At 37.4% G+C, this 24,244-nt stretch overlaps 5 protein-coding genes and 1 pseudogene across 5 annotated transcripts; 1 reads left to right on the forward strand and 5 right to left on the reverse strand.

The window, feature by feature from the left end:
* Positions 6 to 783, forward strand: LOC104764920 (the record flags this gene model as incomplete). The annotated part of the gene is made up of 1 exon (XM_019240816.1): positions 6 to 783. A coding segment is annotated over one exon (462 nt), but the record flags the coding sequence as incomplete, so codon positions are not given.
* Positions 4,183 to 5,091, reverse strand: LOC104767457 (glutathione S-transferase T3-like). The gene has a single exon (XM_010491480.1). The coding sequence runs from the start codon at positions 5,089 to 5,091 to the stop codon at positions 4,183 to 4,185; it is 909 nt and encodes a 302-aa protein (XP_010489782.1).
* On the reverse strand, positions 8,573 to 9,760 carry LOC104767458 (F-box/kelch-repeat protein At5g51250-like). Its single transcript, XM_010491482.2, has 2 exons — positions 9,727 to 9,760; positions 8,573 to 9,637 (listed from the first exon to the last, which is right to left on the reverse strand). Exons 1-2 carry the CDS (start codon positions 9,758 to 9,760, stop codon positions 8,895 to 8,897), a joined length of 777 nt encoding a protein of 258 aa, XP_010489784.1. The 3' UTR covers positions 8,573 to 8,894.
* Positions 11,341 to 14,155, reverse strand: LOC104764921 (annotated as a pseudogene).
* Positions 14,314 to 15,262, reverse strand: LOC104764922 (NDR1/HIN1-like protein 12). Its single transcript, XM_010488532.2, has one exon. The coding sequence runs from the start codon at positions 15,137 to 15,139 to the stop codon at positions 14,504 to 14,506; it is 636 nt and encodes a 211-aa protein (XP_010486834.1). The 5' UTR covers positions 15,140 to 15,262; the 3' UTR covers positions 14,314 to 14,503.
* On the reverse strand, positions 16,415 to 20,094 carry LOC109124446 (digalactosyldiacylglycerol synthase 1, chloroplastic). Its single transcript, XM_010488533.1, has 7 exons — positions 19,314 to 20,094; positions 19,087 to 19,119; positions 18,836 to 18,923; positions 18,016 to 18,497; positions 17,650 to 17,916; positions 17,199 to 17,548; positions 16,415 to 17,114 (listed from the first exon to the last, which is right to left on the reverse strand). The coding sequence occupies exons 1-7, from the start codon at positions 19,995 to 19,997 to the stop codon at positions 16,604 to 16,606; spliced, it is 2,415 nt and encodes an 804-aa protein (XP_010486835.1). The 5' UTR covers positions 19,998 to 20,094; the 3' UTR covers positions 16,415 to 16,603.

The raw sequence follows: 24,244 nt of genomic DNA on the forward strand, positions 1-24,244 counted from the left end.
GATCTTTACCGTCTCCGGCAAGTCAAGAGGTTATTTTCCAATTCTTGATGTGTTGCAAGAAGAACCATCACTCTCGTTCTCGTATTGAGCCAAGTACCGGAATCGTTTCTGTACAGATGGAGGAGCATGCTGTTGCTGCTGCGGCGCTGGAGGAGGATGTGACGGCTGCGGACAAGTGGCGAGTGTCGAGGCTTTTGTTCACAATCGAGGAAGAGGATTTGGATCAATTGGAAGATGATAATGATGATGTGGCCTCTGTGGAAGTAGATACTGATGGCGAACTCCGAGTTGACGTTCCCATGGAATATTCCGGCGATCCAACACCGTTCTTGACGCCGTGCGACTCTCCTCCGTACTTCACTCCTTCGCCATCTCCTGGTCGGGATGTGGATGACGTCATTGATGTTTATGACATCAGCAGCAGAACTAGCTGTTGTTTCAATTTCCAAGGCTCTCAGATGTGTTAATTTTTTTTTATTTTGCTTAATTACTTCCAACGGTTTTTACAGATTAGGTGGAACAGTTTCGTAATTATTTTACGGGTTTTGTCGGAATTATTTTAGTATTTCGTTTTTTTTGTTACTACAACTTTGTCGTCGTCATTTTTTTTTTCCGCCAATATGAATATTAACCAAGACTACATCATATATACAATATGTTGTCAAAATTAGGACGTAATGTGAATATGTGTGATAAGTCGAGGAGATGACGGCATGACGCTATGAAGCTGACGATGATGATGATGTAAATGAGGGAGGGATGGTTTACATTTTGTTTTCTTAGATTGTGAATGTATTTTGATTTGGTTTGATTCATTGAAACTTCAGTTTTGGTTACCTAAATGAACCAAATTGTTTGGGGAACTCGATCTCCCTTGTGTTTCAATTCCGTATCGTTTTATGTTTGATTCAAACATTTAGGCTATTTTTGTTTCTTGTATTTTATGCGATACATAGTTGATTTTAGAGACCATACCATGAAAAATATGGAACACAATGCGAATTGGTGCAATGAGTTTTCAAGAAAATTGAAAAAGAAGTTACCATATTAACATCAATGAATGCGACTCAGACGGAGAATCAAAGAACATGATGAGTCTTGACTCATTGACAAGTGAAAAGACAATGAATCTGTTAAAAGTCTTTTTGAGAAAGAAAAAAAACTTTTACCAAAAGTGAAGCAGTCGACCCCGAAGATAAATCTAGAGTTTGAACTTTTAGTAATATCTCTGAATTGATCAACCAGATCTAAACCACAAGAACAGAACAAACAAAAAAAGATATTATCTACACAATTGCGATATATAGATTAGTTTCTACAAATGAAATGAAGTATAATAGAATTAGCAAACCTGCTTTTTTAGTTAAACCAATCTATTTCTTGACAACAAACGATGTGATGGTAATAATACTAAGTTTTCTTTTCTCAACTTTGACTTTTCTTTCTACAAAACTTTGGCTTTTCTACAAAACGTTTCCAAAGCCAAAGAAAAAGGGCATAAGAAAGTAGTAAAAGTGTTTTATGCACCGTTTGGATTGGCTTTTAGTGCGATACACACAAAACGCAATTTGTTGTTATCCCATTAGAAATCCTAATTATATCCAGCGTTCACTTTAATAAGCTTAGCCATTGTTCTAACTTGTAAATTGATTATAGAGATAGTGCATTTTAGATTCGCTTTTCGTAGAGAAAAATGAGTAAGAACTAAGAACACAAAATATATCTTCCAACTACAAAGACCACCACATAAAAATTCATTATCCATATGAACTAATCAAAGAAAATACAAATATTTCTAATGCCGAAAACTAGAAGAAAATAAAAAAAGACTATGAAAATAAAGAAATCATAAAACTAGGAGAGTTGACTAAGATAAGTCAAAGCCACACTCCACTGGCTGAAACTTAAACTCTCCGGTTGAGTTAGAGGAACCACCAAGAAGAGGTATCTTAAGATTTTTATGAATTAATTTTGTATCTAAGAATCCATGATCTTTTAGATAAATTTTTCTCTTCCATTAGTAAAGTTCTTATTTTGGGTCTCTTATTTTTATTTTTGAAAATATTGTTTATTTAAATTTAAAAGTTTTAAATAGAATATAAGTGGTATAAATATGTAAACATTTAAGATTTTATAAAATTAGAAAATATTGCATTTTAATTAATTTCCAAACATACAAAACATAATAAAAACATGAATACATATTACAACATAAGTGCAATTTATAAATGGAGAGAATGATTAATTTTAATTCTGATTTGCTCCAAATTTTGCCCAAATATTCTCAACCAAATCATCTTGCAAGCATTTATTTTTTTCTCGATCACGAACATCCTTTCGATTCTTGACCATAGTAGCGACACATGAAGGCTTGGGTGTTGGAAGCGTGTAGTCAACTTCTGAAGCTCTACTTGACTTCATTTGTGTGAATTCAGTTTCATCAAATAGAGTGTACCCATCTCGTTCGTCCTCTACTATCATATTGTACAGTATGATACACGCTCTCACTATTTTCCCAATTTTTACCTTATTCCAAATAAGAGCCGGGTTTTTGACTATGGCAAATCGAGCCTGCAAAACTCCAAAAGCACGCTCTACATCTTTACGCACAGCTTCTTGTTGTCTTGCAAATAAAGAGGCTTTTAGAGTTTGTGGCAGTGGAATAGATTGGATAAAAGTAGACCATTTTGGATAAATACCATCCGTCAGATAGTAAACCAATTTATACACATGTCCGTTGACACTGTATTTAACTTTAGGAGCTCGACCATGCAAAATATCATCAAAGACTGGAGATCGGTCAAGAATATTAATATCGTTTAATGTACCTGGTAGTCCAAAAAAAGCATGCCAGATCCAAAGATCATACGAAGCCACCGCCTCTAAAACGATTGTGGGCTTTCCAGATCCGCGGGTGTATTGACCTTTCCATGCGGTGGGACAATTCTTCCACTCCCAATGCATACAATCGATGCTTCCTATCATGCCGGGAAATCCGCGAAACTCGCCAATGTCGAGTAGTCTTTGAAGATCTGCTGGTGTGGGTCTTCTCAAGTACTCATCTCCAAACAAATTTACGACTGAATCTGTAAAATTGTCCAAGCATGATAATGCCACGCTTTCAGAAAGTCGGAGGTATTCGTCAAACGCATACGCTGCAGAACCATATGCCATCATACGAATTGCTGCTGTACACTTTTGCAATGTAGACAGACCCAACCTTCCGGTAACATCTCTTCTTTGTTGAAAATAGGGAACTTCATTTGCGAGCTTATCCACAATACGAATGAATAATGACTTGTTCAATCTAAAACGGCGACGGAAAATGTTGGGTGGGTAAGTAGGATCTTCACTGAAATAATCATTCCACAAGTGGTCATGACCGACTTCTCGATTTCTTTCAATGTGAATTCGCTTTTTTTTGGTTTAGGTGGTGGTTGACTTTGGATTGGTGGAGTAAGAAGATTTTGCCAAACATGGTTGGTGATTTGATCGCATGTTTGATTAAAACATTCATCAAGTATATCATCAACATCATTTTGGGAAGAAGAAGCCATTTTTAGAGAAGGATAATAAAGGATAGGTACTTTGGTGTTTAGAATTTTGAGAAGGAGTAGTGTTGGTAATCGGTTTGGTGTGAATATTTTATGTGCTTGCTTTGGACATTATATAGAGAATTTTGTGGTCAAAGTAAAACTATAATTTTGTGGTATACAAACATTGGATACAATATGTGGTCTAAAATGATAGACAAACATGTGGTAGAATTCAAAAAATACAAAATTATAGTACAAACACGGGTAAAGCGTGACTTTTGGTGTACTTGTAAGAGTGAACAAACACGGCTTCTTTTGGTGTCACGGGTACAAACACGACTTCTTTTAGTGTCACGGGTAAGAGTGACTTGCCTCTTGCCGACCTGCATTACAATGACAAACCAATTACCATAACCAACTGATTAATAACAAAACCAATCGATTAATAAAGCATCCCAAGTTAAACAAACATAAACATAAACATAAAGGAAGCAAAGTTAAACACAAACAAGGAAGCAAAGTTAAACAAAGTTCATTCGATTACAAAAAAACACAAGGAAGCAAACTTAAACATAGTTCATTCGAACATAGGTCATACAATATATGCAAACTTCTAAAGTTCAACCTGATGACATCATGTTATCAATTAGCTTCTCCTTAAGAGCTTTTTCTGATTCAGTAATGAATCCTTTTTAGCAATCAGATTTTCAAGCATTACATGCTTGATATGCTCCTTCTTCATAGCGAACTCTTTCTCTTTCAATTCAAAGTCGTTCTGCTTCATCTCATACATCTTCGAAACTCGATCCAACTGAAACTCCAAGTAAGCTTTCCCATCTTCCTCCACATCAATCGGTTGGGTGTTAGAGCTTTTTTTGGACTTCCCCTTGGCCGCCTTAACACCTGTTGGACGGGGCAATGGTTCATCCACATCAATCGGATGGTGTGCATCCTGTTCAGACCCATCAATACTCGCTCTTCCCCTTTTCACTCCATTACATTTAATAGATGTGGAGGCACACCATTTTTGATCGTATCTTAAGACAAGCCATGCATGCTCCAAGGTAAACCTATGTCCATGATCATTAAAGTATATCTCATGTGCTAACTTCATCACATCATCTTCATTATGTCCATTAGACTTCTCCCTAGTCGCAGCCTCATAACATCCAGAAAACTTGCACACCAAGTCATTTATCCTCCCCCACCTCTGCTTACAGTGACTCGCCTCTCTCTTTGGCTGACCAACAACATTCGGACAGGATGCAAAGTATTTCGCAATCCTTCCCCAAAAGGATGCAAGTCTTTGTTGGTTGGAAGTAATTAGATCCTTGCTAGTGTTGAGCCAAGCGCTGACTAACATGGTATCATCTATTGGTAACCATGCTTGCCTTGACTTGCAGTTTTCTTGTGGGGATGCAGGTGAAGATGGAGCTTCAGAACATGGACTTAGAGAAGGAAAGTAATCGAGGTTTTGGGTATCAAGTTGACTTTGTAACAAATTCAAATAGCTAGAGGTCGGACGATAAGGATTCATGTAATCGTTTGGATCCATATTGCTAAAGGGAGAAGGAGATGTGTTTTGTTAAATGAGAAACAAGAGATTGCTAAAGCAAGAAGGACTTGTGTTTTGTTAAATGAGAAACAAGAGATTCATAAAGCAAGAAGGGGTTGTGTTTGGATCCATATTGCTAAAGGGAGAAGGAGATGTGTTTGTTTGTGTTTATCGATAAACAAGAGATTGCTAAAGCAAGGACTTGTGTTTTGTTTGTGTTTGAATTTATAAGGTTTAGTTTATATTAATGTTGTTTTAAATTTTGAAATTAAGTGTTTACCTAAACTACAACAACCACACATTGAAAATCTTCACACCCAACTAACACATCAATGACTGACTAGACTAATACCAACAATAGCAATTACTAAACCTATTTATCACAACCAACAAACAAAAGCTATAACATCAAAGACTACACTAATACCTACACTAGCAAGTACTAAATCTATTTATCACAACCAACAAACAAAAGCTTTAACTAACACCAAATAAATGCAAAAAAGTTGAGGATGATGATTACCTTCCTTCATGGCCGAAGAGATCCATGTTTGTCCATACTCAATAGATCCTTCACACTCTATATTCATCAATGCATCAATCCATGTTTGTCCATTTAACCTCAAAACAAAAGACAGATCCGCGGTTAATGAAGCCCAAATTCAAAATAAAATTAATCATTCATGAACAAGCTAAATCGAACAAGAACAATGTACTCTAAAATTATACAATCATGTGTCAAAAACAGAAACATTTACTAAATCATCATTAACTACCACAAATAACAACATCAAAAACAACTAATAACAACACAAAAAACAATCATGTGTCAAGAATCGAAACAATTACATATCCATCTCCACACATTATCTAAACTTAACCAAAACGGATCATCATTAGCTTACACAAATAACAACACCAAAAACAACAAATAGCTTCTGTTGAATCAAGTTAGTAACTTTAATCAGCATATTGCGATACATTCATGGCCAAATCTTTTCAAATTCATCATAACCGGAGTTAAAAAGTACTCATCTGCTAAAGTAAGGATCAAAACGGAACACATGAACACCAAGAATCTTAATTTTCTAAGAAACATAAAGAAACCCTAATTTTCGATCCAAAATCAAAAAACCCTAATCATCAAACACTAATCAAAATTGATTCAATCAATAATTGAATTGAGAAACTTACCCTCTGCTTCCAATTGATTCAATCTTTTCCGATTGAGTGGACTCCCAATTCACGAAACCCTAATTTCCAAATCGCCTCTCCTACATGCAATCAGAGCCGACTCACGATTCAATCAAAATATCGCGATGGGACACGGCTGACTCATCAATTCAAGATGATGAATATCTCCTTCGACAGCAATCTCCTCTTCCTCCACACCCAGACAATTCCAAAAAAAAATTTTCGTTTTCTCGCAATCACGAGAGAAAGAGAGAGAGAAAGAGAAAGAAAACGAGGGAAGCAAAAAAAAATTTTCCACGTTTTCTATTTTTCCGTCCACCCAATACCACGCTGACACGTAGCGTCTCTTAGATCACAAATAGATATACTATATAACAACTCTCCTTATATTTTTTCTTTTGTTCTGATTTATTTTTTGGCAACAAAACACTAAGAGACTGGGGTTGAACCCACCGGTAAAGAAGGTCTTAACCCTCCGGTTCTTTGTTTTACTTTAGTGATTGGAAAGCTTTACTTTTTTTTTTCTTTTCTTTTCACTTCGTGTGTTTGCCTTGGATATGAAGACCCAGTTGACTTTCAGAAGCTTTAAAAGTTTCCAACTTTTTGTTCATTTGATGACGTTTTCAGCAACCAAAATTCATCGAATCCTGGAACGAATTCTTACTTGGGATTTCAAATGTTAGTATGATTTGAATTTCATGTGTCTGTTGGATTCTGATAAGAGAATAATTTTTCAATCCTTTGCGGTCAGTTATTGATTTATGTGATGAGCTGCTATAACCTTAGTTCTCAATATTTCACTGTAATTGTTTCAGTCGATGTTAGTACTTGAACCGTTCTTTCGTTTCGACTCCAATTCCTAAACAAACTCAGTTAGTTAAGCTACTCATTGTGACTTGAGCCAGTTTCTGCAGTTACATAAATTCCACTAGTGTTGGCTTCGATCTATTGGCTAAGAGGATTGTCTGAACGTAGTTAATCAATCTTTGAAGGGTGTTGGACTTTTTGGAACTACTTATTTTGGTTGGATAGAATTATATTCGGGTTGCTTCTTGCTTTGAACTTAGTTTTATGTAAGGCTAGTGTTTTATTGCGTAGTTTAGTTAGTATTGCAGTCGTCTAGCAGTATATTAAGTTTGCCACAAAATTGTATCTCTTTCCTTTATTTATTATGGTTTTGTTTTTCTGACACATACATATACTCTGAATGGTCTGTTGTTTGGTTATAGGTGGGTGATGGGACAACTACTGTTGTTCTTCTAGCAGCAGAGTTTTTGAAGGAGGCTAAGCCATTTATTGAGGATGGTGTTCACGCTCAGAATTTAATCAGGAGTTACCGCACTGCTTGCACTTTGGTTTGTACTTTTTCTTTTCGTTAGTACAATTACAAGTATTTTTTTTTAATTGTTGGATCTTTTAACACATTAAAATCACTACTCTTTTATTGATGTAGGCAATTGAGAAGGTTAAAGCACTCGCTGTTAGCATCGAGGGGAAGAGTGTAGAGGAGAAGAAAGGTTTGTTGGCTAAATGTGCTGCTACTACTCTTTCATCTAAGCTTATTGGTGGGGAAAAGGAGTTTTTTGCTACAATGGTTGTTGATGCTGTAATGGCTATTGGGAATGACGACAGGCTAAATCTGATTGGGATCAAGAAGGTAAACACACATTTTTGTTTTTTTAATTCTACAAATCTGTTGTTTCTTTCTGGGAATGTTTTAAACTGGCTTTGCATTATGTCAATTAATGTTTTTGTGCTGTGTTCTGTTTATCTTGCGACTTCAATTTTATCTATCAATGGATTTCTACATGGCTATTTGCAATCAAATAGGATAGCATTTTCGTGTTTTCTAGTTTCAATCATCTGCAGCATTCTGCCTCTATCCATTGCATTTCATTCCTAGGTCCAGTTAAATTTGAGGAAGTGTGAATTGGCTTAGTGCTACAGGGTCCATATGATTGACTTCTATAACAATTTGTCTTTGATTGAGATTCTTCAAGATCCAAGTCCTGTTATAGACTTTCCCCATTGTGCCTATACTGTAAAGCCAGGTTAATGATGCATCTAAGCTAATGTCATGGTTTTCTCTGCAGGTTCCTGGTGGTAATATGAGAGACTCTTTCCTCGTTGATGGTGTAGCTTTCAAAAAGACATTCTCATATGCGGGTTTTGAGCAACTCATTCACGAAACCAAAGGCTGAGAATGGTCGCATGCTAAAGATGATTATACGGTTGTAAATAAAAAAGAAACTTAATTTTTGATCTCCTGCTTCATTTATTCGGAAAAAAAACGAGAACTATGCTTGCCTTAAAGCTCAAAGATGATTCTTATACGTTACAATGCTCTCTTTTTAAACAAGGGTACAACAGAAAGTGATTTTAATTTTAAAACTACGAAACAGAACAACACCGAAAACGAACTGATGTAAAATAAACTAAACAAATACAAATCAAAGCACAATAATACTTCGTTACAGGTGAGCCTCCTTACTCCACTCACTGACTCAATTCCATCTCCCAGGTTTCCTTAATTTGTGTCCTCTACTTTTTGGTCTATCACATAGACTTAAAAGAAGACAAAAGTTGAAGCCTTGCGACACATCCATCCATCAAACAGTAGCAGCAATAATACTAACGAATTCATCAAATTCACTGATGGGTGTAAGGGTAAGCACATGATCAAACCACTCAACTTTCCCCCAAATTTCACAAGTTGCGCTGCTGCTGCGCCTTTCAAGCGCAATCTCCGCACAGCAAATCTTCTTCTTACCGGTATAAAAACAGATCGTCTGCCACCACATAACAGCTAGCTTTCCACCAAAATTAGCCAATCTGAAAACAGAATCACGACGAAACATGGGTAGTCCAACCAAACCCTGCAAAACTCTCCACCTTCCTGCCTGGATGTCATACCATCTGAATGCTTCCGGAGAAGCCGAGTAGACAACATTATCTATCTGGCAATAAGAATTAGGAACCATGCCATAATACATTGATCGATTAGAGAGTACGTCCCATTTAGATTCCTTGACATCGTAAACAGCCATCATTTTATGAGCCACCACATGTAACTTTCCGTCAATAGATGCGCTGTGGCGGGAAAACGTACCGACTGTCTGACGGCAGGGGAGGGGCTGAGGATCCCAAGCTTGTGTTTTTGGGTCGAAAAGCGAGAGTGAATTCTTCAACTTCAAATTATTATTGGGATCGTCATCATCGCATAATCCTGTGGCATAAATCTTTCCATCGATGACGCCAACAGAGACAGTATACAGCTCCACCGGCAAGCTTGGAGCCGTGCGCCACGTGTGAGACTGGCAATCCAGAATAAAGACGCTAGAGGAGGAGGCCTCTAGGATGAATCACTGTATATATGTCGCACAATAAACACAACGTAGGCACGTAGCACTAGTTTGTACTGACATAGATGTATCATCAAACTTGTGACAGCGAGAGAAGGCTCACCGCTTTGCATGGCGTGTTTTTGTCTTAGTTTATTTAAGAATTAAACCATCATCAGTTACATCAAATCCAGCATTGTCACATACCTGCCGTGGAATAAACTCTAGTGCCACCACAACCAGTGCGAATTTAGATTTTTTTGTGTATCAAATGTGAACCAACCAATTTCAGATCCCCGCCATAGACCTCCTTAGGCAAAACACTCCTAGCTAGTCCTATTATACACAACAAGCGAACATAAAATCTGTCTTCTCTATAATGCTTCATAACAAAGAACACCTTAGAGAAAACAAAACATCCACGCCAACCAGGAAGTGTACCTCCAGAGCCTTTGCATAGGAGTTGATCTGTTGATGAATAGCTGCGACTTCACAGCAATTATTCACAGAAATGAGGATGATGATGGAGAGAAACAAATCCTTGTTTCGAGCTCGAAGGGAACAGATATGATGATAGAACCAGATTCAGCATGTTGAATCAACAACACAAGCGTAAGCTGCAGTAGCAGCAACTTGAAAATCGAGGAAGCCATTCTTTTTTTTCTTTTTTTTGAGTCTTTGTTTTAATGACAAACACACATATTTATAGTATACTCAAAAACAGAGGCGTTGAACCGTTGACTTTAGCAAAGATGATGGAATCTTTTCGGTTGAGTATCGGTTTAATTATGTAAACCGGTCGATTGCCATAACTAGAAAAACTAAACTCTTTAGTAGGAGATACTTTGTAATTTTAATAATATAAAGGTTCATTGAAACTTCGGTTTTGGATACCTAAATGAACCAAATTGTTTTGGGAACTCGATCTCCCTTGAGTTTTCCGTTTAGTTTTATGTGAATCTAATTACCAAAAGTTTTAGGCTATTTTTGTGTCTTGTATACATAGTTGATTTTAGAGACCATATATAATATACCACGGAAAAAATAAAACACAATGCGAATTGGTGCAATGAGAAAATTGAAAACATGTTACCATATATAATATCAATGAATGTGAACTCAAACGGAGAAGGAAAGAACATGATGAGTCAGTCCTTTGGGAACTCATGACAAGTCAAAAAAACAATGAACCTTTTAGAGAAAATCAAACTTTTACCGAAGATGAAACTAGAGTTTGACTTTGCATTCTCAGTAATATATATGAATGATCAACCAGATCTAAACCACAAGAACAGAACAAAAAAAAGAAGAAGATAGTATATCTACACAATTGCAATATATAGATTAATTTCTACAAATGAAATGAAGTATAATCGAATTAGCTAACCTGCTTTTTTAGTTAAACTAATCTATTTCTTGACAACAAACGATGTGATGGTAATAATACTAACTTTTCTTTTCTCAACTTTGGCTTTTCTACAAAACGTTTCCAAAGCCAAAGAAAAAGGGCATAAGAAAGTAGTAAAAGTGTTTTATGCACCGTTTGGATTGGCTTTTAGTGCGATACACACAAAACGCAATTTGTTGGTTATCCCATTTAGAAATCATAATTCTATCCAGCGTTCACTCTAATAAGCTTAGCCAATTGTTCTAACTTGTAAATTGATTAAAAAGCTAGTGCATTTTAGATTCGCTTTTCGTAGAGAAAAAAAAATGAGCAAGGAACTAAGAACACAAAATAACTCCAAGACTACCACATAAAATTCATTATCCATATGAACTAATCAAAGAAAACATAATAATATTCTTCTAATGCAAATAAAGAAATCATAAAACTAGGAGAGTTGACTAGGATAAGTCAAAGCCACACTCCACTGGCTGAAACTTAAACCCTCCGGTCGAATTAGAGGAACCACCAAGAAGAGGTATCTTAAGATCATCACACTTCATCTTCGGCTTAAGCTTCCACGATTTAACAAACCAAAACTTAAACCTAACACTTAGCCTCAACTTAGCACCGATCCGATAAATCCCAGATCTCTCATCTTCCTTCAGATCCGACCTCGCTCCGTCGCCGAGCACCACCAGATTCTGCCCTTCCATTTTCGCTACGACCACCGTCGTGTTCTTATGCCCTTGATAAAAACGACGACGCGTTCACAGATCCGAACCTCTGGTCTCCGTAGTATCCAGAAATCGAGATCTCATCGTAATAGACCCCGACTCGTTGGTTAGGGTTACGGATTGTGAAATTGAGATCGAGACTGTAATGTAGATTGTTGTTTGGATCGAGGCTGAATTGGTTCAGGTTAGCGTCGGAGACGTAGAATTTGACGGCGTTTGGACGGAAGATGAGCCAGAGGATAAAAGCGGTGAGTCCGAGGATTACGCTTACAGCTATGAGGATGTTGCAGATCAGGCTTAGGATACAGCAACCGCAGCAGCGTAGACAGCTTCCGATGCAGTTTCCGATGCAGCTGAAGCAACAGCATCCGATTCCTGGCGAGTCGTATGACCTGCGGTGAGATTTGGGCGGCGGAGGAGGAGGAATCGATGGGCCGTAGTACGCGCCGTTTAGGTATGGTTGTTTGGACCCCATAAGTGTTCGACGATTTGCCAGAGAGAGAGATAAATTAAATTGAAAACAGAGATTTCAGAATACGACTGGTTCGGTTTAGTGTAGATGAAGATGAAGAGGTTAATGTATATATATATATAGAAAATAGATAATTGTGTGATTTAATTCAAATCAAAGATTTTTAATTAATGTAACGCGTTTTTAAAAAAAAATTTAGGAAACGAATTTAAAACGACGCAATTTCACTTCTTGTGTATATTTTATAAGTATCTTTTTTGTCCATTATTAGGAAAGTTTTAATTTGTGACCATATTTGCTAATTTTTTATTTTGTTATTGATTACAAGTCTAAGACTGGGTTATTTCTTAACCAATGGTTTAGTTTTTTGTAAAGGAAAAAAAGTGCCGTTACAATCTGTTGCATGGTTTGATAGGGTTTTGAATGTGGTCAGGAGCTTTTTCAGCAATCGAGAAGCAATTCAAATCTTTAAAGCTTAACTAATTTTTAAAACTAGCTGGCCACTTTTTAATAGACTATTGAAAATTTTCAATATGAGGCCCCTTTTTATTTGATGTAGTTCTTTCATGCAATGACTCAAGGTTTTAAGTAAGCAGGCTTTTTCTTTAAGATTTTGTTTCTCAATTCTCAATTCGCACTTAAAATGTGATTTAAGTAAATATGATATCCCAAATTGTAGAAGCCTTGTCGTTCTAATTTCTATGATGTTTGGTTTACACAGCCGAAGACTCTTCTAAGATCATAACAGACCCTAACGAATAATAATTAGGCCCAACATAATAGGCTTAAGCTCAATAGTCATGAATGCACAAACTCAATTGTCTAAGGTAGATGTGATCATCATTTTTATTCACATTTTAAAGTACTTAGTTTTAGTTGTTTTTGATATAAAAACTGTATCAAGAAAATATAACTGATCGAAAGTATTTGGAGAAAGTTCCATTTAATCAAATATTGCTTAATTCTAAATATGCACACAATTGATCAAGTAGTAATCCAAAAATTTCCGATGTTGTAAATTATTTTGAAGTTAGGTAGAATAAGGCCACTTTCTAGGAAATTATACTATGAGTTTGGCAGAGTCTTACTCGGACGTTCTATAGTGCCGGTGTGAAACAGCCCATATAGCACGTTCGTAACCACTTTATTTTTTGTTTTATCAAAGAAAATCCAAGGGTTAGGTTTCTTATAACTTTATTTGAGATATAGAACGTTGCGTGTCTATCATGTGATTGAAATCCAACGTAATATTGGTGACTGACTTTTTCCGTCAACGGTTCTTATATTATTATTTCTCTCAACACTTCAATAATACTAAGTTTTAAAGGACCATATTCTTCTTTCATTTGTCAATTTAAGGGACCATGTTTGAGATCAGAATGTATGAAAATGCAAATTAACAAGAGATAAGTCTTCTCTCCTGCGTCACATAATCTCTAGAGTCATTAGAGCCAAGTATAGCTACTAATTACATTTAGTATAAAAATGCAAAATATAATAAAACTAGGCACTATTAGCTGAATTCTTGCAAGTGTACTTGTAACAGTGAATACCGGATTCTCATATATTTCCATTTCAAGATCCAAGAATATTCACGGTGTAACCCCTAAGTAACGTTACGTGTTAACTTTATTTGAATGTAGCAAAACTTTAGGGGAATGGGCTTTTGTAATGTGCAAGAAAACCATATTTTAAGCCAGACACCAATAGATGAAAAGAAACTATAATCAATCCATAAATAATTAAATATGACTAAAATAAATCCAATCCACATAAATTTATTGTTTGTGGGATATTGTACAAATATATAAAAGTCTTTATATGAAAAATGGATTTCTATTTAATTTTAGAAAAAAGATGGAGACAAATGGACAATGACACTATCACACAACGTCCACAAAACATTAACGAGTCTAATCTATTCAACTAAAATTTAATCTCCATCGCCGCCCAACTTTACCATTACACAAAAAAGAATCATATCAAAAGTTTACAAACAAAAGTAGATTTGACAGGATCAGAAGAATATGCATCAAAATCAGTAAAAAAATACTTTAAACAAATTCACTAAAATAGAATTTAACATTCAACTATAATAAAAGTACTATCCGATCAATATTGAAATTCTTAAAACTCGTTACAGCAAACAACATCACGAATGTGTAAATATTTGCTATTCGTATAAGCAAAATGTAAAATTCACATCACGAGTGGTAATTAAGGAAAGACAAATTATTTAACGTAGATGTTGATTACCTTATTTTTTTTCTCCGTCGCCGTTTCAGACACTAACACTACAACTAGAGGTAAACGTATACTTAACGGCGTTGTTTCCGACAATAACTCCGGCAGCTTTGTTACCGAAGTCTATATACGCTGGACACTTCACATAAAGATGATACTTGCCGGTAATAAAAGTACCAACCTTCCACCTCACTCTACCGTCAGCACGAATGATCAACATAACGGAACCATTATCTTGATCTTGGTCAAGACCAAGGCCGTTAAAAGGAGCGACGGGAACGGAGGTTCCGTAGACAAACGGCGACCAGATGTTGATTTCTTTGTGTCCTTGATACGTGGAAGGGATCGATGTTCGGAAAGTGATCTGTTGGCTCCGGTACGTAGCGTAGACGTCAAGACGATCGTAGTAGATACCGATCTTGTCGTTAGGGTTCCGGGAAGAGAGAGTGATTTGGAAGTTGGAGGTGAGGAGGTTTGGTGGGTTGCCGGATACGTTGAAGGCGTAGACGGTGGCGTCTTGGAGGAGAAAACGTGGCTTTGAAGGTTGGAGAATTGCCCAAACGAGGAGGATCGTGAGGAAGATTATGAAAATGAAGAAGATTATAGACCATATTATTCGCCGGATTAGTTTCCGGCGAGAGTGGCTGTGGGAACCACAGTCTTTGGAGGTCATTATGGTGGGTTTATTTTTTTCTCCGACGGTGGGTGGTGGTGGGAAGAAAAGTGGAGAAGTTGTTAAGAGATATTTTTAATTTTTTTTTTTGTTTTAATGAAGTGCTCTAAAGAATGGGCTAATTGTATGTAGGATATATAGGAATGTAATAGGGAAATAAAGGTACTACTCTTATATTAAAACCATAAATAATAATTCTCCCTACGTACTAATAACGGTATTTTTTTTCCTTTTCGAAAACATTACAAAATATTTGAAAACATACAAACCTTGTAACATGTAAATTTATATTGTGAATTTGTGATATATTAAATGTTAACAGTCATTTTGGACTATTTATAATTGAATATATATTTTTCTACATTTATAGTAATGTTGAAAATTATGAATTCATGGTTTGATGTGATCGGTGCAAGTTTACTTTAGAAAGGTGACTTTATGTGTGGTCGAAGAAATTTTCATCGGATCCCAACCAACCATAATAAGCAAATTCAGCTAGTTGATTTCACTTTAAGCTTCCCGATTTGAAAGAGGGACACTTAAAACCTTAAAAACAAAAAACAATTATATTTCTGTTATAGTTAGATTCTCTAATGTGATATCAAAACTACATATGAGCTTGCTTGTTTCGAATAGTAAGTTTGTGTTTGTGAATCTGTTTAAATTTGTTTTTTTCCATGATCTCAATGTTATTTGGTGCAAAATGTAAAAAAAAAATCATGTTACCAAAAGAAGTTCAGATGGTTGGAGCTTATATATCACATGGGTAAATGAATTTTCAATAACAATTATTAGTCCATTTGTGCTAAGAAATTATACTTCAGTCTAAACTTTGGTGATCATATATCGTCTTTACATGTGTAGGAATAATAATTGATAGAGATTGAAAGAAAGTTCAATTTATCCACGTATTCTCTCCCACGTAGAAAAGACGACGTAAGTGACCTAACACTAGTTGCCAAAGCAGAAACCACCACCACTTTTCCCATCATTTTCCTTGTCGTTACGTTGATTAATTTCAACAATAACTCTAAAATTGTGTTATTCCGGGGAGAAAGTATTAATCGAGGGGCACTAATTTCTCTATTGGTTTGTTTTTTCGTGTTAATAGGGTTCTTTACATGATTACATCTTTGGAGTAAGAAATGGGAAATAGCTTGGATCTGTGAAACGAAAGAACATGTGTATATATCAAGATAATTCAAAACAGTACCAAAATCACGACAAAGATCACAAAACGGTCTTCAGAGTTCACATTTTTTTGCTAATATAAACTGTAGTTATTTTTTTAATATATATCATCAAATACGCTTCGTATTCTACAAAAAGACATACCTAGTTATCTACCCTTTCTATTAACAACCTTTCAACAACTATAGAAAGTAGCAATAATAATAAGGGAAACAATGAACGTAGTGGCTGCTTAACAAGTCAAAAGCAATAACTGCCTGTGGGGGAAATAATCTACCAGCCGTAGATTGGTTTATGAGCGTGAGGTGGAACAAGATTCAGATCCTTGCAATGTTGCTTATCATAGTCTTTTGTGCTTGGTGTTGCTCCAGTGCATAGTCTCAAGAAATCGTTCCCTGTTAGAACATAGTGTGTGAATGCCAATCCTCCATCGACCATCTCGTTAAAGCTTGGAACAGATCTTGATTTTTGCATCCTCCGTCCTCCATCTCCATCATTTAAGATCTTATCTAGATCTGAATACTCCATGAACCTCTGTGTTGCTGCTTCCCAAGAGAGATTGTACATTTGCTCTGGAGTGAGAGGTAATGGCTCTTTCGTCATTGCTTCTTTCACTTTGGACACAAAGTCTTCCGATGTTTTGTAAGTTAAGCAGTTCGGGAATGATCTGAAGAACTCGTTTGAAGGATGATCTGCACAGACTACAAACTTCCCCATGGCTAGTGCTTCTGCAGTTGCTGTGCATAGAACATCGCTGATGCTAGGGTTTATGAACACTTTGTACCTTCATTAAGACGAGAGGGGAAAACAATCAGAGAGAGAAACATTAAAAAAATTTCAAAAGCACCCGCATATTTTCAGAGCTTACTTGTGAAGAGAATCATCTGCGTGGTCCCTCCCTTTGAGGAAATTGAGATTCAAGTCGTGTTTCTTTGCTGCACGTTGGACCTCCACTGAATCTTCACCGTTCCCATAGACATCTAGATTGAAGCTCCCAAGTTCGCTCTTGTGCTTAGCCATCAGATCTATTAGTTCTCGGTATCCTTTAGCCCACACCATTTTGCCTAAGAAATATGCACCCTTTGAGAAGGCTTTTTCTCCACGGGATCTCTCTTCAGCAACTTTCTCCCCAATCATAAGGAACTTGGGATTTACACCATGGACATTGCATACAACAGACTTTGGTAAATCTTGTGTTGCCGCAGAGAGGCGAAGAACCTTTCAGGAGTGGAAAAAAATATGTATTAGCTTGTGTACTATTTTTAAAGAGGGTTCAAGCAACAGTAAACAGGTTCAAAGAGAGATAGTAGATGATTCACCTTGTCGCAGTACGCTCGTGTGACCCAGTTGTTTACATGATTCACGAAAAATGCTTGAAGAGCTCCATTCTTCTCCCTCTTGATGTACTCTAAGTAGTTTGTGTGGACAATTCCAACAACATGGTTGAATTTATCGGTCCAACGTTTGCCATGGTAATACCAGTTGAGATGTTCAGGTTCTTCAAGTATAGCAATGTCAGCATCTTTTGACGGTATAAATTGAGAAGTGTCACCAGCAGGAAAGATGCTCCGCCTATCTTTTGAGAACTACAAGAAACCAGAAAGCTCAGTTACTCTCAAGATATAATTGAAAAGCATATTGGCAGTCATAGAAACAAAGTATAGAATCCAAAATGATCAACATACCTTTCCTGGGTAAAAGGAGATTTTAAAATCAGCCTTGAAACCAATCCTTTCCTCCAACCATTTACGTATGTAACTCTCTTGTTCTTCAGGTGAACTGAAGGTAAGATTGTTTGGATAGACTAGTTCTTGATCAGATTCGCAGAGCCAAGGAACCACGAGCGTAACACTCTGTTTTGCAGATTTTGCTAAATATGCCGCTCTGAATAGGGGATTTACAGCTGTTCCGGTCATCCACGGAAGACTTGCCGTTGTAACAATGGCCACATGCCTTTTGTTTTCTGATGTTTCAGGCTTCAAAAAATCAGTCCAAAACCCACCATCATAATGATGTCCTGTGCTCTGAAGAACACTGGCAATCCTCGTATCCAAATCAACTCCATGGTTATCATTTTCAATTAAATCGGATGCTAGGGCAGATGGGAGGTGCCAAAGGTGTTGGCTCTTGCATTTGCAAAGGCTTTCTACTATTCGGTCGCACGTATCTGTAAGACAAAATAATGGACTTAGTTTCTCATGTAAGTACTAAACTGTGCGATAATTTAAAACCATTAACCTACACATCTGGAAATTGTCAAGTCTATGGCAGATGTTATTTGAGTGATATGTTTCCATAATCTAGACTTCTAAGTTTAAGATATCCAGAAAGAGTCCGATTATGTCAAACATCAACTCTCACCAGCTAAACTTCTGATGAAGCAAGCAACCCACTAATCAAAAACACTCTTATATCAGAGAGAAAATTCAAATTTTTGATCCCACGACTCAATAGGTACAACAGATAAAAAGAGTAAGCATCATGAAGAGAAAAATGCAGTCTTACCCTTCCTTACACCAATCTGATCGAGAAAAGGTTCAGATTGTCTAACCAAACATGCCAAAAGTTCAGGTACATCCAATGGAGGGACATCCTGCACAAAACATTAAAGGAGGTCAAGTTAAAATCCAAATCTAACACTATACCAAGGTCTAACTAAATTATATGGTATAACAAAGAAGAAATAAAGAAAACAACATGAGTGAACAATCTAAAAAATCATGGAACTGATAGATCTCCAACTTCCAAATACCAACCTTTGCCTCATCAGTTTCTTTGTAAATTGATTTCTGCAAAATAGAACAAAAGAGAAAGCGCCAATTAGATGAGTTGCTAAATACCATAAGTAACTACAAGAGAAGCGACTTCTGCAAGTAAGCTAGAAACTTCAGACTCTTTAAAACCCTCAGCTGATTGCATAATTTGAGTAGAATGAATTAATCCAGAAATTGAATTAGATTCCCTAATAGCTGGAGAAACTTACAAAACTGGTTTTGAGCTTCTCTACAAATTCGCTGTTCTTGAACCCACTCAAAATTTCCGATGAGCTTCGTTTCTCAAACTCTTTCAACCTAGTCTTCAAAGACCTAATCGGTTCCCAATCACCAAAACTAGCTTCCCCCTCTCTCTCAGCCTCCGCGAAAAACTCCGTAAACCTAACCCTATCCCTATTACGCCGTTTCCTCATCCTACCCATCTCTAAAACTCCCTGACGCTCATCCAATTCCATCTCAGAAACAATCGCCTTCTTAATCGCCGATAGATCGATCCCAAGCTTCGCCCTAGCTGGTCCCCACCTCTCCATAACCTTACGGCTAATCTCCGGAGCCGAGTAAACCCTACGAAACTCCGAAATCTTCGGTTGAAGCTTCTTCATGATACCAATTTCACTCGCCGATGGTGATACGACGGGAAACGCAGACCTCGCCGAGTTATTGAGGAAATTCTCGATCTCTCTGTCGAAGCTCGACGCTAGATTCTTAACGGAGTTAGCTCTGTCTCGCATCAGCTGCAAATCCGCATCAGCTGAGTCCCATACCTCTCTCCACCCTTTCGACAGAAACGATAACGCGTTCGTCGAGGATAACGTCATCGAAAGAGACGAAGACGTCGATGTTCCAGTCGCCATTGACGTAGACGAAGGAGGAATTAGAGTCTCCTTAACCATGGTTTAGGGTTTTATCGTTTCGTCACGACGATTTCGTGAGTGTATGCTTAAGGTTTTTTTTTAAATCTCTATCTGTTGAGAGAATTGGGGGAAGAAGAAGAAGAAGAAGAAGAAGAAGAAGAGAAACTGACGGCTGAGATTAATTTTGTTTATTATTCTGGAAGAGATGAACACGTGGAAAATAAACAAGTCGGACGATAGGAGCTTTTGTGAAGCTTGAGTCCCTTGACCCGTGTGACTGAGGTGGCATGAGTCTTATTCGTTGATGACATGGCGTGTTGTGAATGGTTGACGAGATTATCCGATTGTGTCGGATGTTACTTGGGAATATGCTGGAACCGAAGAATCTGGGTCCTGAAGGGGCATGGGCAAGGACAATGACATCGGCCAAAAAGAAACATAGTATTAACGGCTCAAAATGGAGGCCGTAACGAGAGTACCATTAACGGCCCAAAATAGTGGCCGACTTAGCAGAAACAAGCAACGGACGCCACGTTAAAAGCTTGTGACTGATTTTGTTAAAGAACAATTAGCAAAAAGAATTGATACAAACATAAAAAAAAAAAAAAAATAGTTGAATCTTTATCACGATCACTATATTCATTTTTGAGAATATTGCACCCACACCCACTTTCTCAAACTCTAATAACACATACACCCACTTTCTACTACTACTATATTTTACCCCTATGAAATTATATCTTGCCCTTTCAAACTCACTTCACTCACTTTTAACTCTCTTTTTTCATCTCACAATTTTTACCCACTAATTTTAAAAATTTTCCACTCTCTCTTTGGTGAAAGTTAAAAAAAAATCAAACTCTTGTTGGTCTCCTCCTTTCTTCGTTCCCCTTTTCTCAAACCCTAATTCTCCCACAGTAACGACTTCTTTTTGTTGACGAAATCGGCCTCGGCAACCTTCGAGTTCTTCTTGTTGCCGGAATAAAGCGTAGAGGAATCGTAGACACCATCTTCTTCTCAGATTGAAGTTCGTCAATTTCACCAGAGAGTATTAAAATCACGGCGGTCTCCTCCTTCTCGCAATTCCCGTTGTCGGAATCACCCCCACCATCTTCTTCTCCTTTTTAATTTGGTCAATTTCACCGGAGAGTATGAAAGCTAATCGCCGCATTACTCATTTCTTCAAACATTTCCCAGACCAACCGTCGTCGAGCAATACTCCTTCCATCTCTGCTACCGAGCAACCTTCACCTGAATGTGTTGAGGTCGATGAGCGTCTTCCTACTCGTCTATTCGCAACCGACCATTACCCAGAGGCAAGGCTCAATGTCTATTCCAGACCTGACATCCTCACTGCAATTTGCAAGGTACTTCGAGGCACATAACAGATGGAGAGGATTTTGAATTCAAGTTTGGGTTCGCTTTTTAGTCTTAAAATTAGTGAGTGTCCTATATCTTGCAAATTAGTCCACGCTCTCCTCTGTAGACAGCTTCTGTCCAAACAGAAATATGAGATGTGGACTGTGTTTGGTGGATACCCCATGAGGTTTTATTTGGTCGAGTTTGGTGGTGTTACTGGCTTGCCATGTGGCGAATACCCTGAAGATTACGATCCCGATTACGACCCTGCTCCTGCCTATGACGACGTCTGTTATTGAGATCAGTTGATTGGCGATGATCGTAAGGCCACTCTAGCTGATGTGCCACAAGATTTTCGAAGACCCAGCTATAAATGATCCAGATAGAAAGCTACGCCTAGCGCTTCTTCTCATTGTTGATGGTGTACTCATAGCCTCAAGCCAAACACATAGACCAACCTTGAAGTATGTTGACATGCTTCAAGATATTGATTCTTTCCTAGCTTTTCCTTGGGGCAGGGAGTCCTTCTTGAAGACAATATCAACCATGAGACCTGACATCAACCCCCCATCAAAACCAGTTGCTAAGAGACCTCGCCTTCAGGACAAGGTATCAAAGGTCGCTAACGCCTTAGATACATTCAATACACTGTTGCAACAGAAGACCTTCCGTTTGCACGGTTTTCCTCTATCCCTTCAACTGCTTGCATATAGGAACATCTATGGGTTACTTGACAAGATTCCAGGCTCCGGTGATAGTCCAACCTTCTTGGATTGGATTCAGTTGGCCTATCGAAGAATAATCTCCCTGTCCTCTATCCTCCTCTGTCCACGATCTTCTGTCCAAACAGACCCCCTTCCTTCATCAACGGGTCCACTCCTCTGACCACCTCTGTTACCTATCCACGGTTGACCCATTAGCTTCGCCTTTTCTTCCTCCTTAACTGGAACCCCACCATTCAAAATCATTGTATGATCAAAGAAGGAATTTGTACTACACATAACCTCCACAACATCCACTCGCCCAAACTGATCACCTATGAAATTTCCCCAAAACTCTTTATCATATGATTTCGGTGTTACTGTCATCTCACTCAATTTTACTCCATCTTCCTCCACACACTCATCAAAACTATCTTCTCCAGACACGACTTTCTCTTCAGCAGAATGAGTATTATCTTGTTCTGCGCCAGAATCATCTTCAATCAAACCATCAACAACATATCTTCTCTCTTCCTCTAATTTCCTTTCAATTTCAGCTACCCCTGCCATAAATTCCTCATCTACAGGTTTCGACTCAACAACAAATGTCTTCGACCCGGCAGTTGAAGCCTCACCAATAACATCCTCCCCAACACCGCTACTACTCATACGAGATGATAATCCACATGTCTGCTTAACACACCCATCGCCTAAAGGTTCTCTGTCTGGTACCGGCAAATCTTCCTCCGAATTAGCTCGTTTCTTAGACTCTTCAAAAGTCGCAAACAGATTTAACCCTCGATTTGTACCCAACATTATCTTGTACTGGTCAAGACCAACGTTCGTTGTCACAATAACCGGTGGAGTCTTCACTCTAGTCATGAATTCCATATACGTCAGGATTACATAACTTAATTTCGCCTTCTTCTGGACCAATCCAAATTCTTGGATAACAACATCTTCTAGTTCGCATAAACTTGTTGTAGCTTTTAGCGGAACAACCCTCGTCAGAAGTTTGTTGTCTACTTTAAGTTCCCAAATTCCATCATCAGAGCAGCCCTAATTGTCGGATATCACAACACAAAACCCAGGTTTTCCGACCTGCACAAACAAACAAAACAAGTTCAACAACCAAACCATGGTCAGAATAATCCAAAATGTTTGTCCATCTACAGAGTTTCGAATCTCGACAACCAATCCACCAGAAACCAACCTGCGCAGCCATGTGTTCCTTCTGGGGGTTGTAAAACCCGAATCGCTTCTCTCTCAGAAACAGAGAGTATAATTTTTTTTGTTTTAATATTAAGTCTCTTCTTTTCCGACAATCAGTTCTATCCATTGGATCTAGTTTACTTGTAAATATTGAATGGCCACGATTATTTACCACATCAGTAATTTTTTGTATCTCAAAATGAAGGACAATGGCAAACTTGTCTCAGTTTTATCCAAACTCAACCAAAACACTTCAAAAAATACACTACACTCAAAAAGTGGGTGTGGGTGCAAGAGAGTTTGACAAAAGTGGGTCTAGGTGTAATTCTCCCTTGATATTTTAGCTAAATATCACCATCTTAATTGTTAATTGTTGACCATATATCATGCAATAATACCACGGTCGACATGAACGCTTCGCCTGAGAGATTCTAATGGTTGGATCAATCTCCTTTAAAGCTTTGTATTAAAGAAATACAAATAGATATCTTGAATTCAAATCATGGCTAAGTTCTGATAAACATTCTAACTTTGGACTCTTCATGTATATTAGTAGTTCAAAGACCATTCCTAATTTCCTAGTTCCGAGAGAGTTTGAGTTTTTGACTTTATAGAAATTATTGACTTTAATATTGATAATAGCCTAGTTTGGACTTATCATTTGTAGCCCTTATTCTTTACAAAAGTTGGGAACTTTTTTTCCAATCAATCTCAAAGATGACATTCTTAATTTGAGTGAAGTACAAGGGGCACAATCTCAGCCAATCTCAGCTATAACAACTAATTAAATCAAATTTTCGTATTTTGGTGATATGGAATTCAGAACTAGAAACGAGATCAGTCCAGTCCACCTTGGATATAATCAACTCAAAATCAAAATCAAGTTAACAACCGAACAGGAAAAAAAAATTGTTTTATTTTTTAATCAGCATAATTTTTTTTCTTTTTTTTTATAAGAAGAATAGGATAATGTGGACGATCATGCTTACGAACGACATGAAAATTATAATTACA

Source organism: Camelina sativa, chromosome 19, assembly GCF_000633955.1.
Source record: "Camelina sativa cultivar DH55 chromosome 19, Cs, whole genome shotgun sequence".
NCBI lineage: Eukaryota > Viridiplantae > Streptophyta > Magnoliopsida > Brassicales > Brassicaceae > Camelina > Camelina sativa.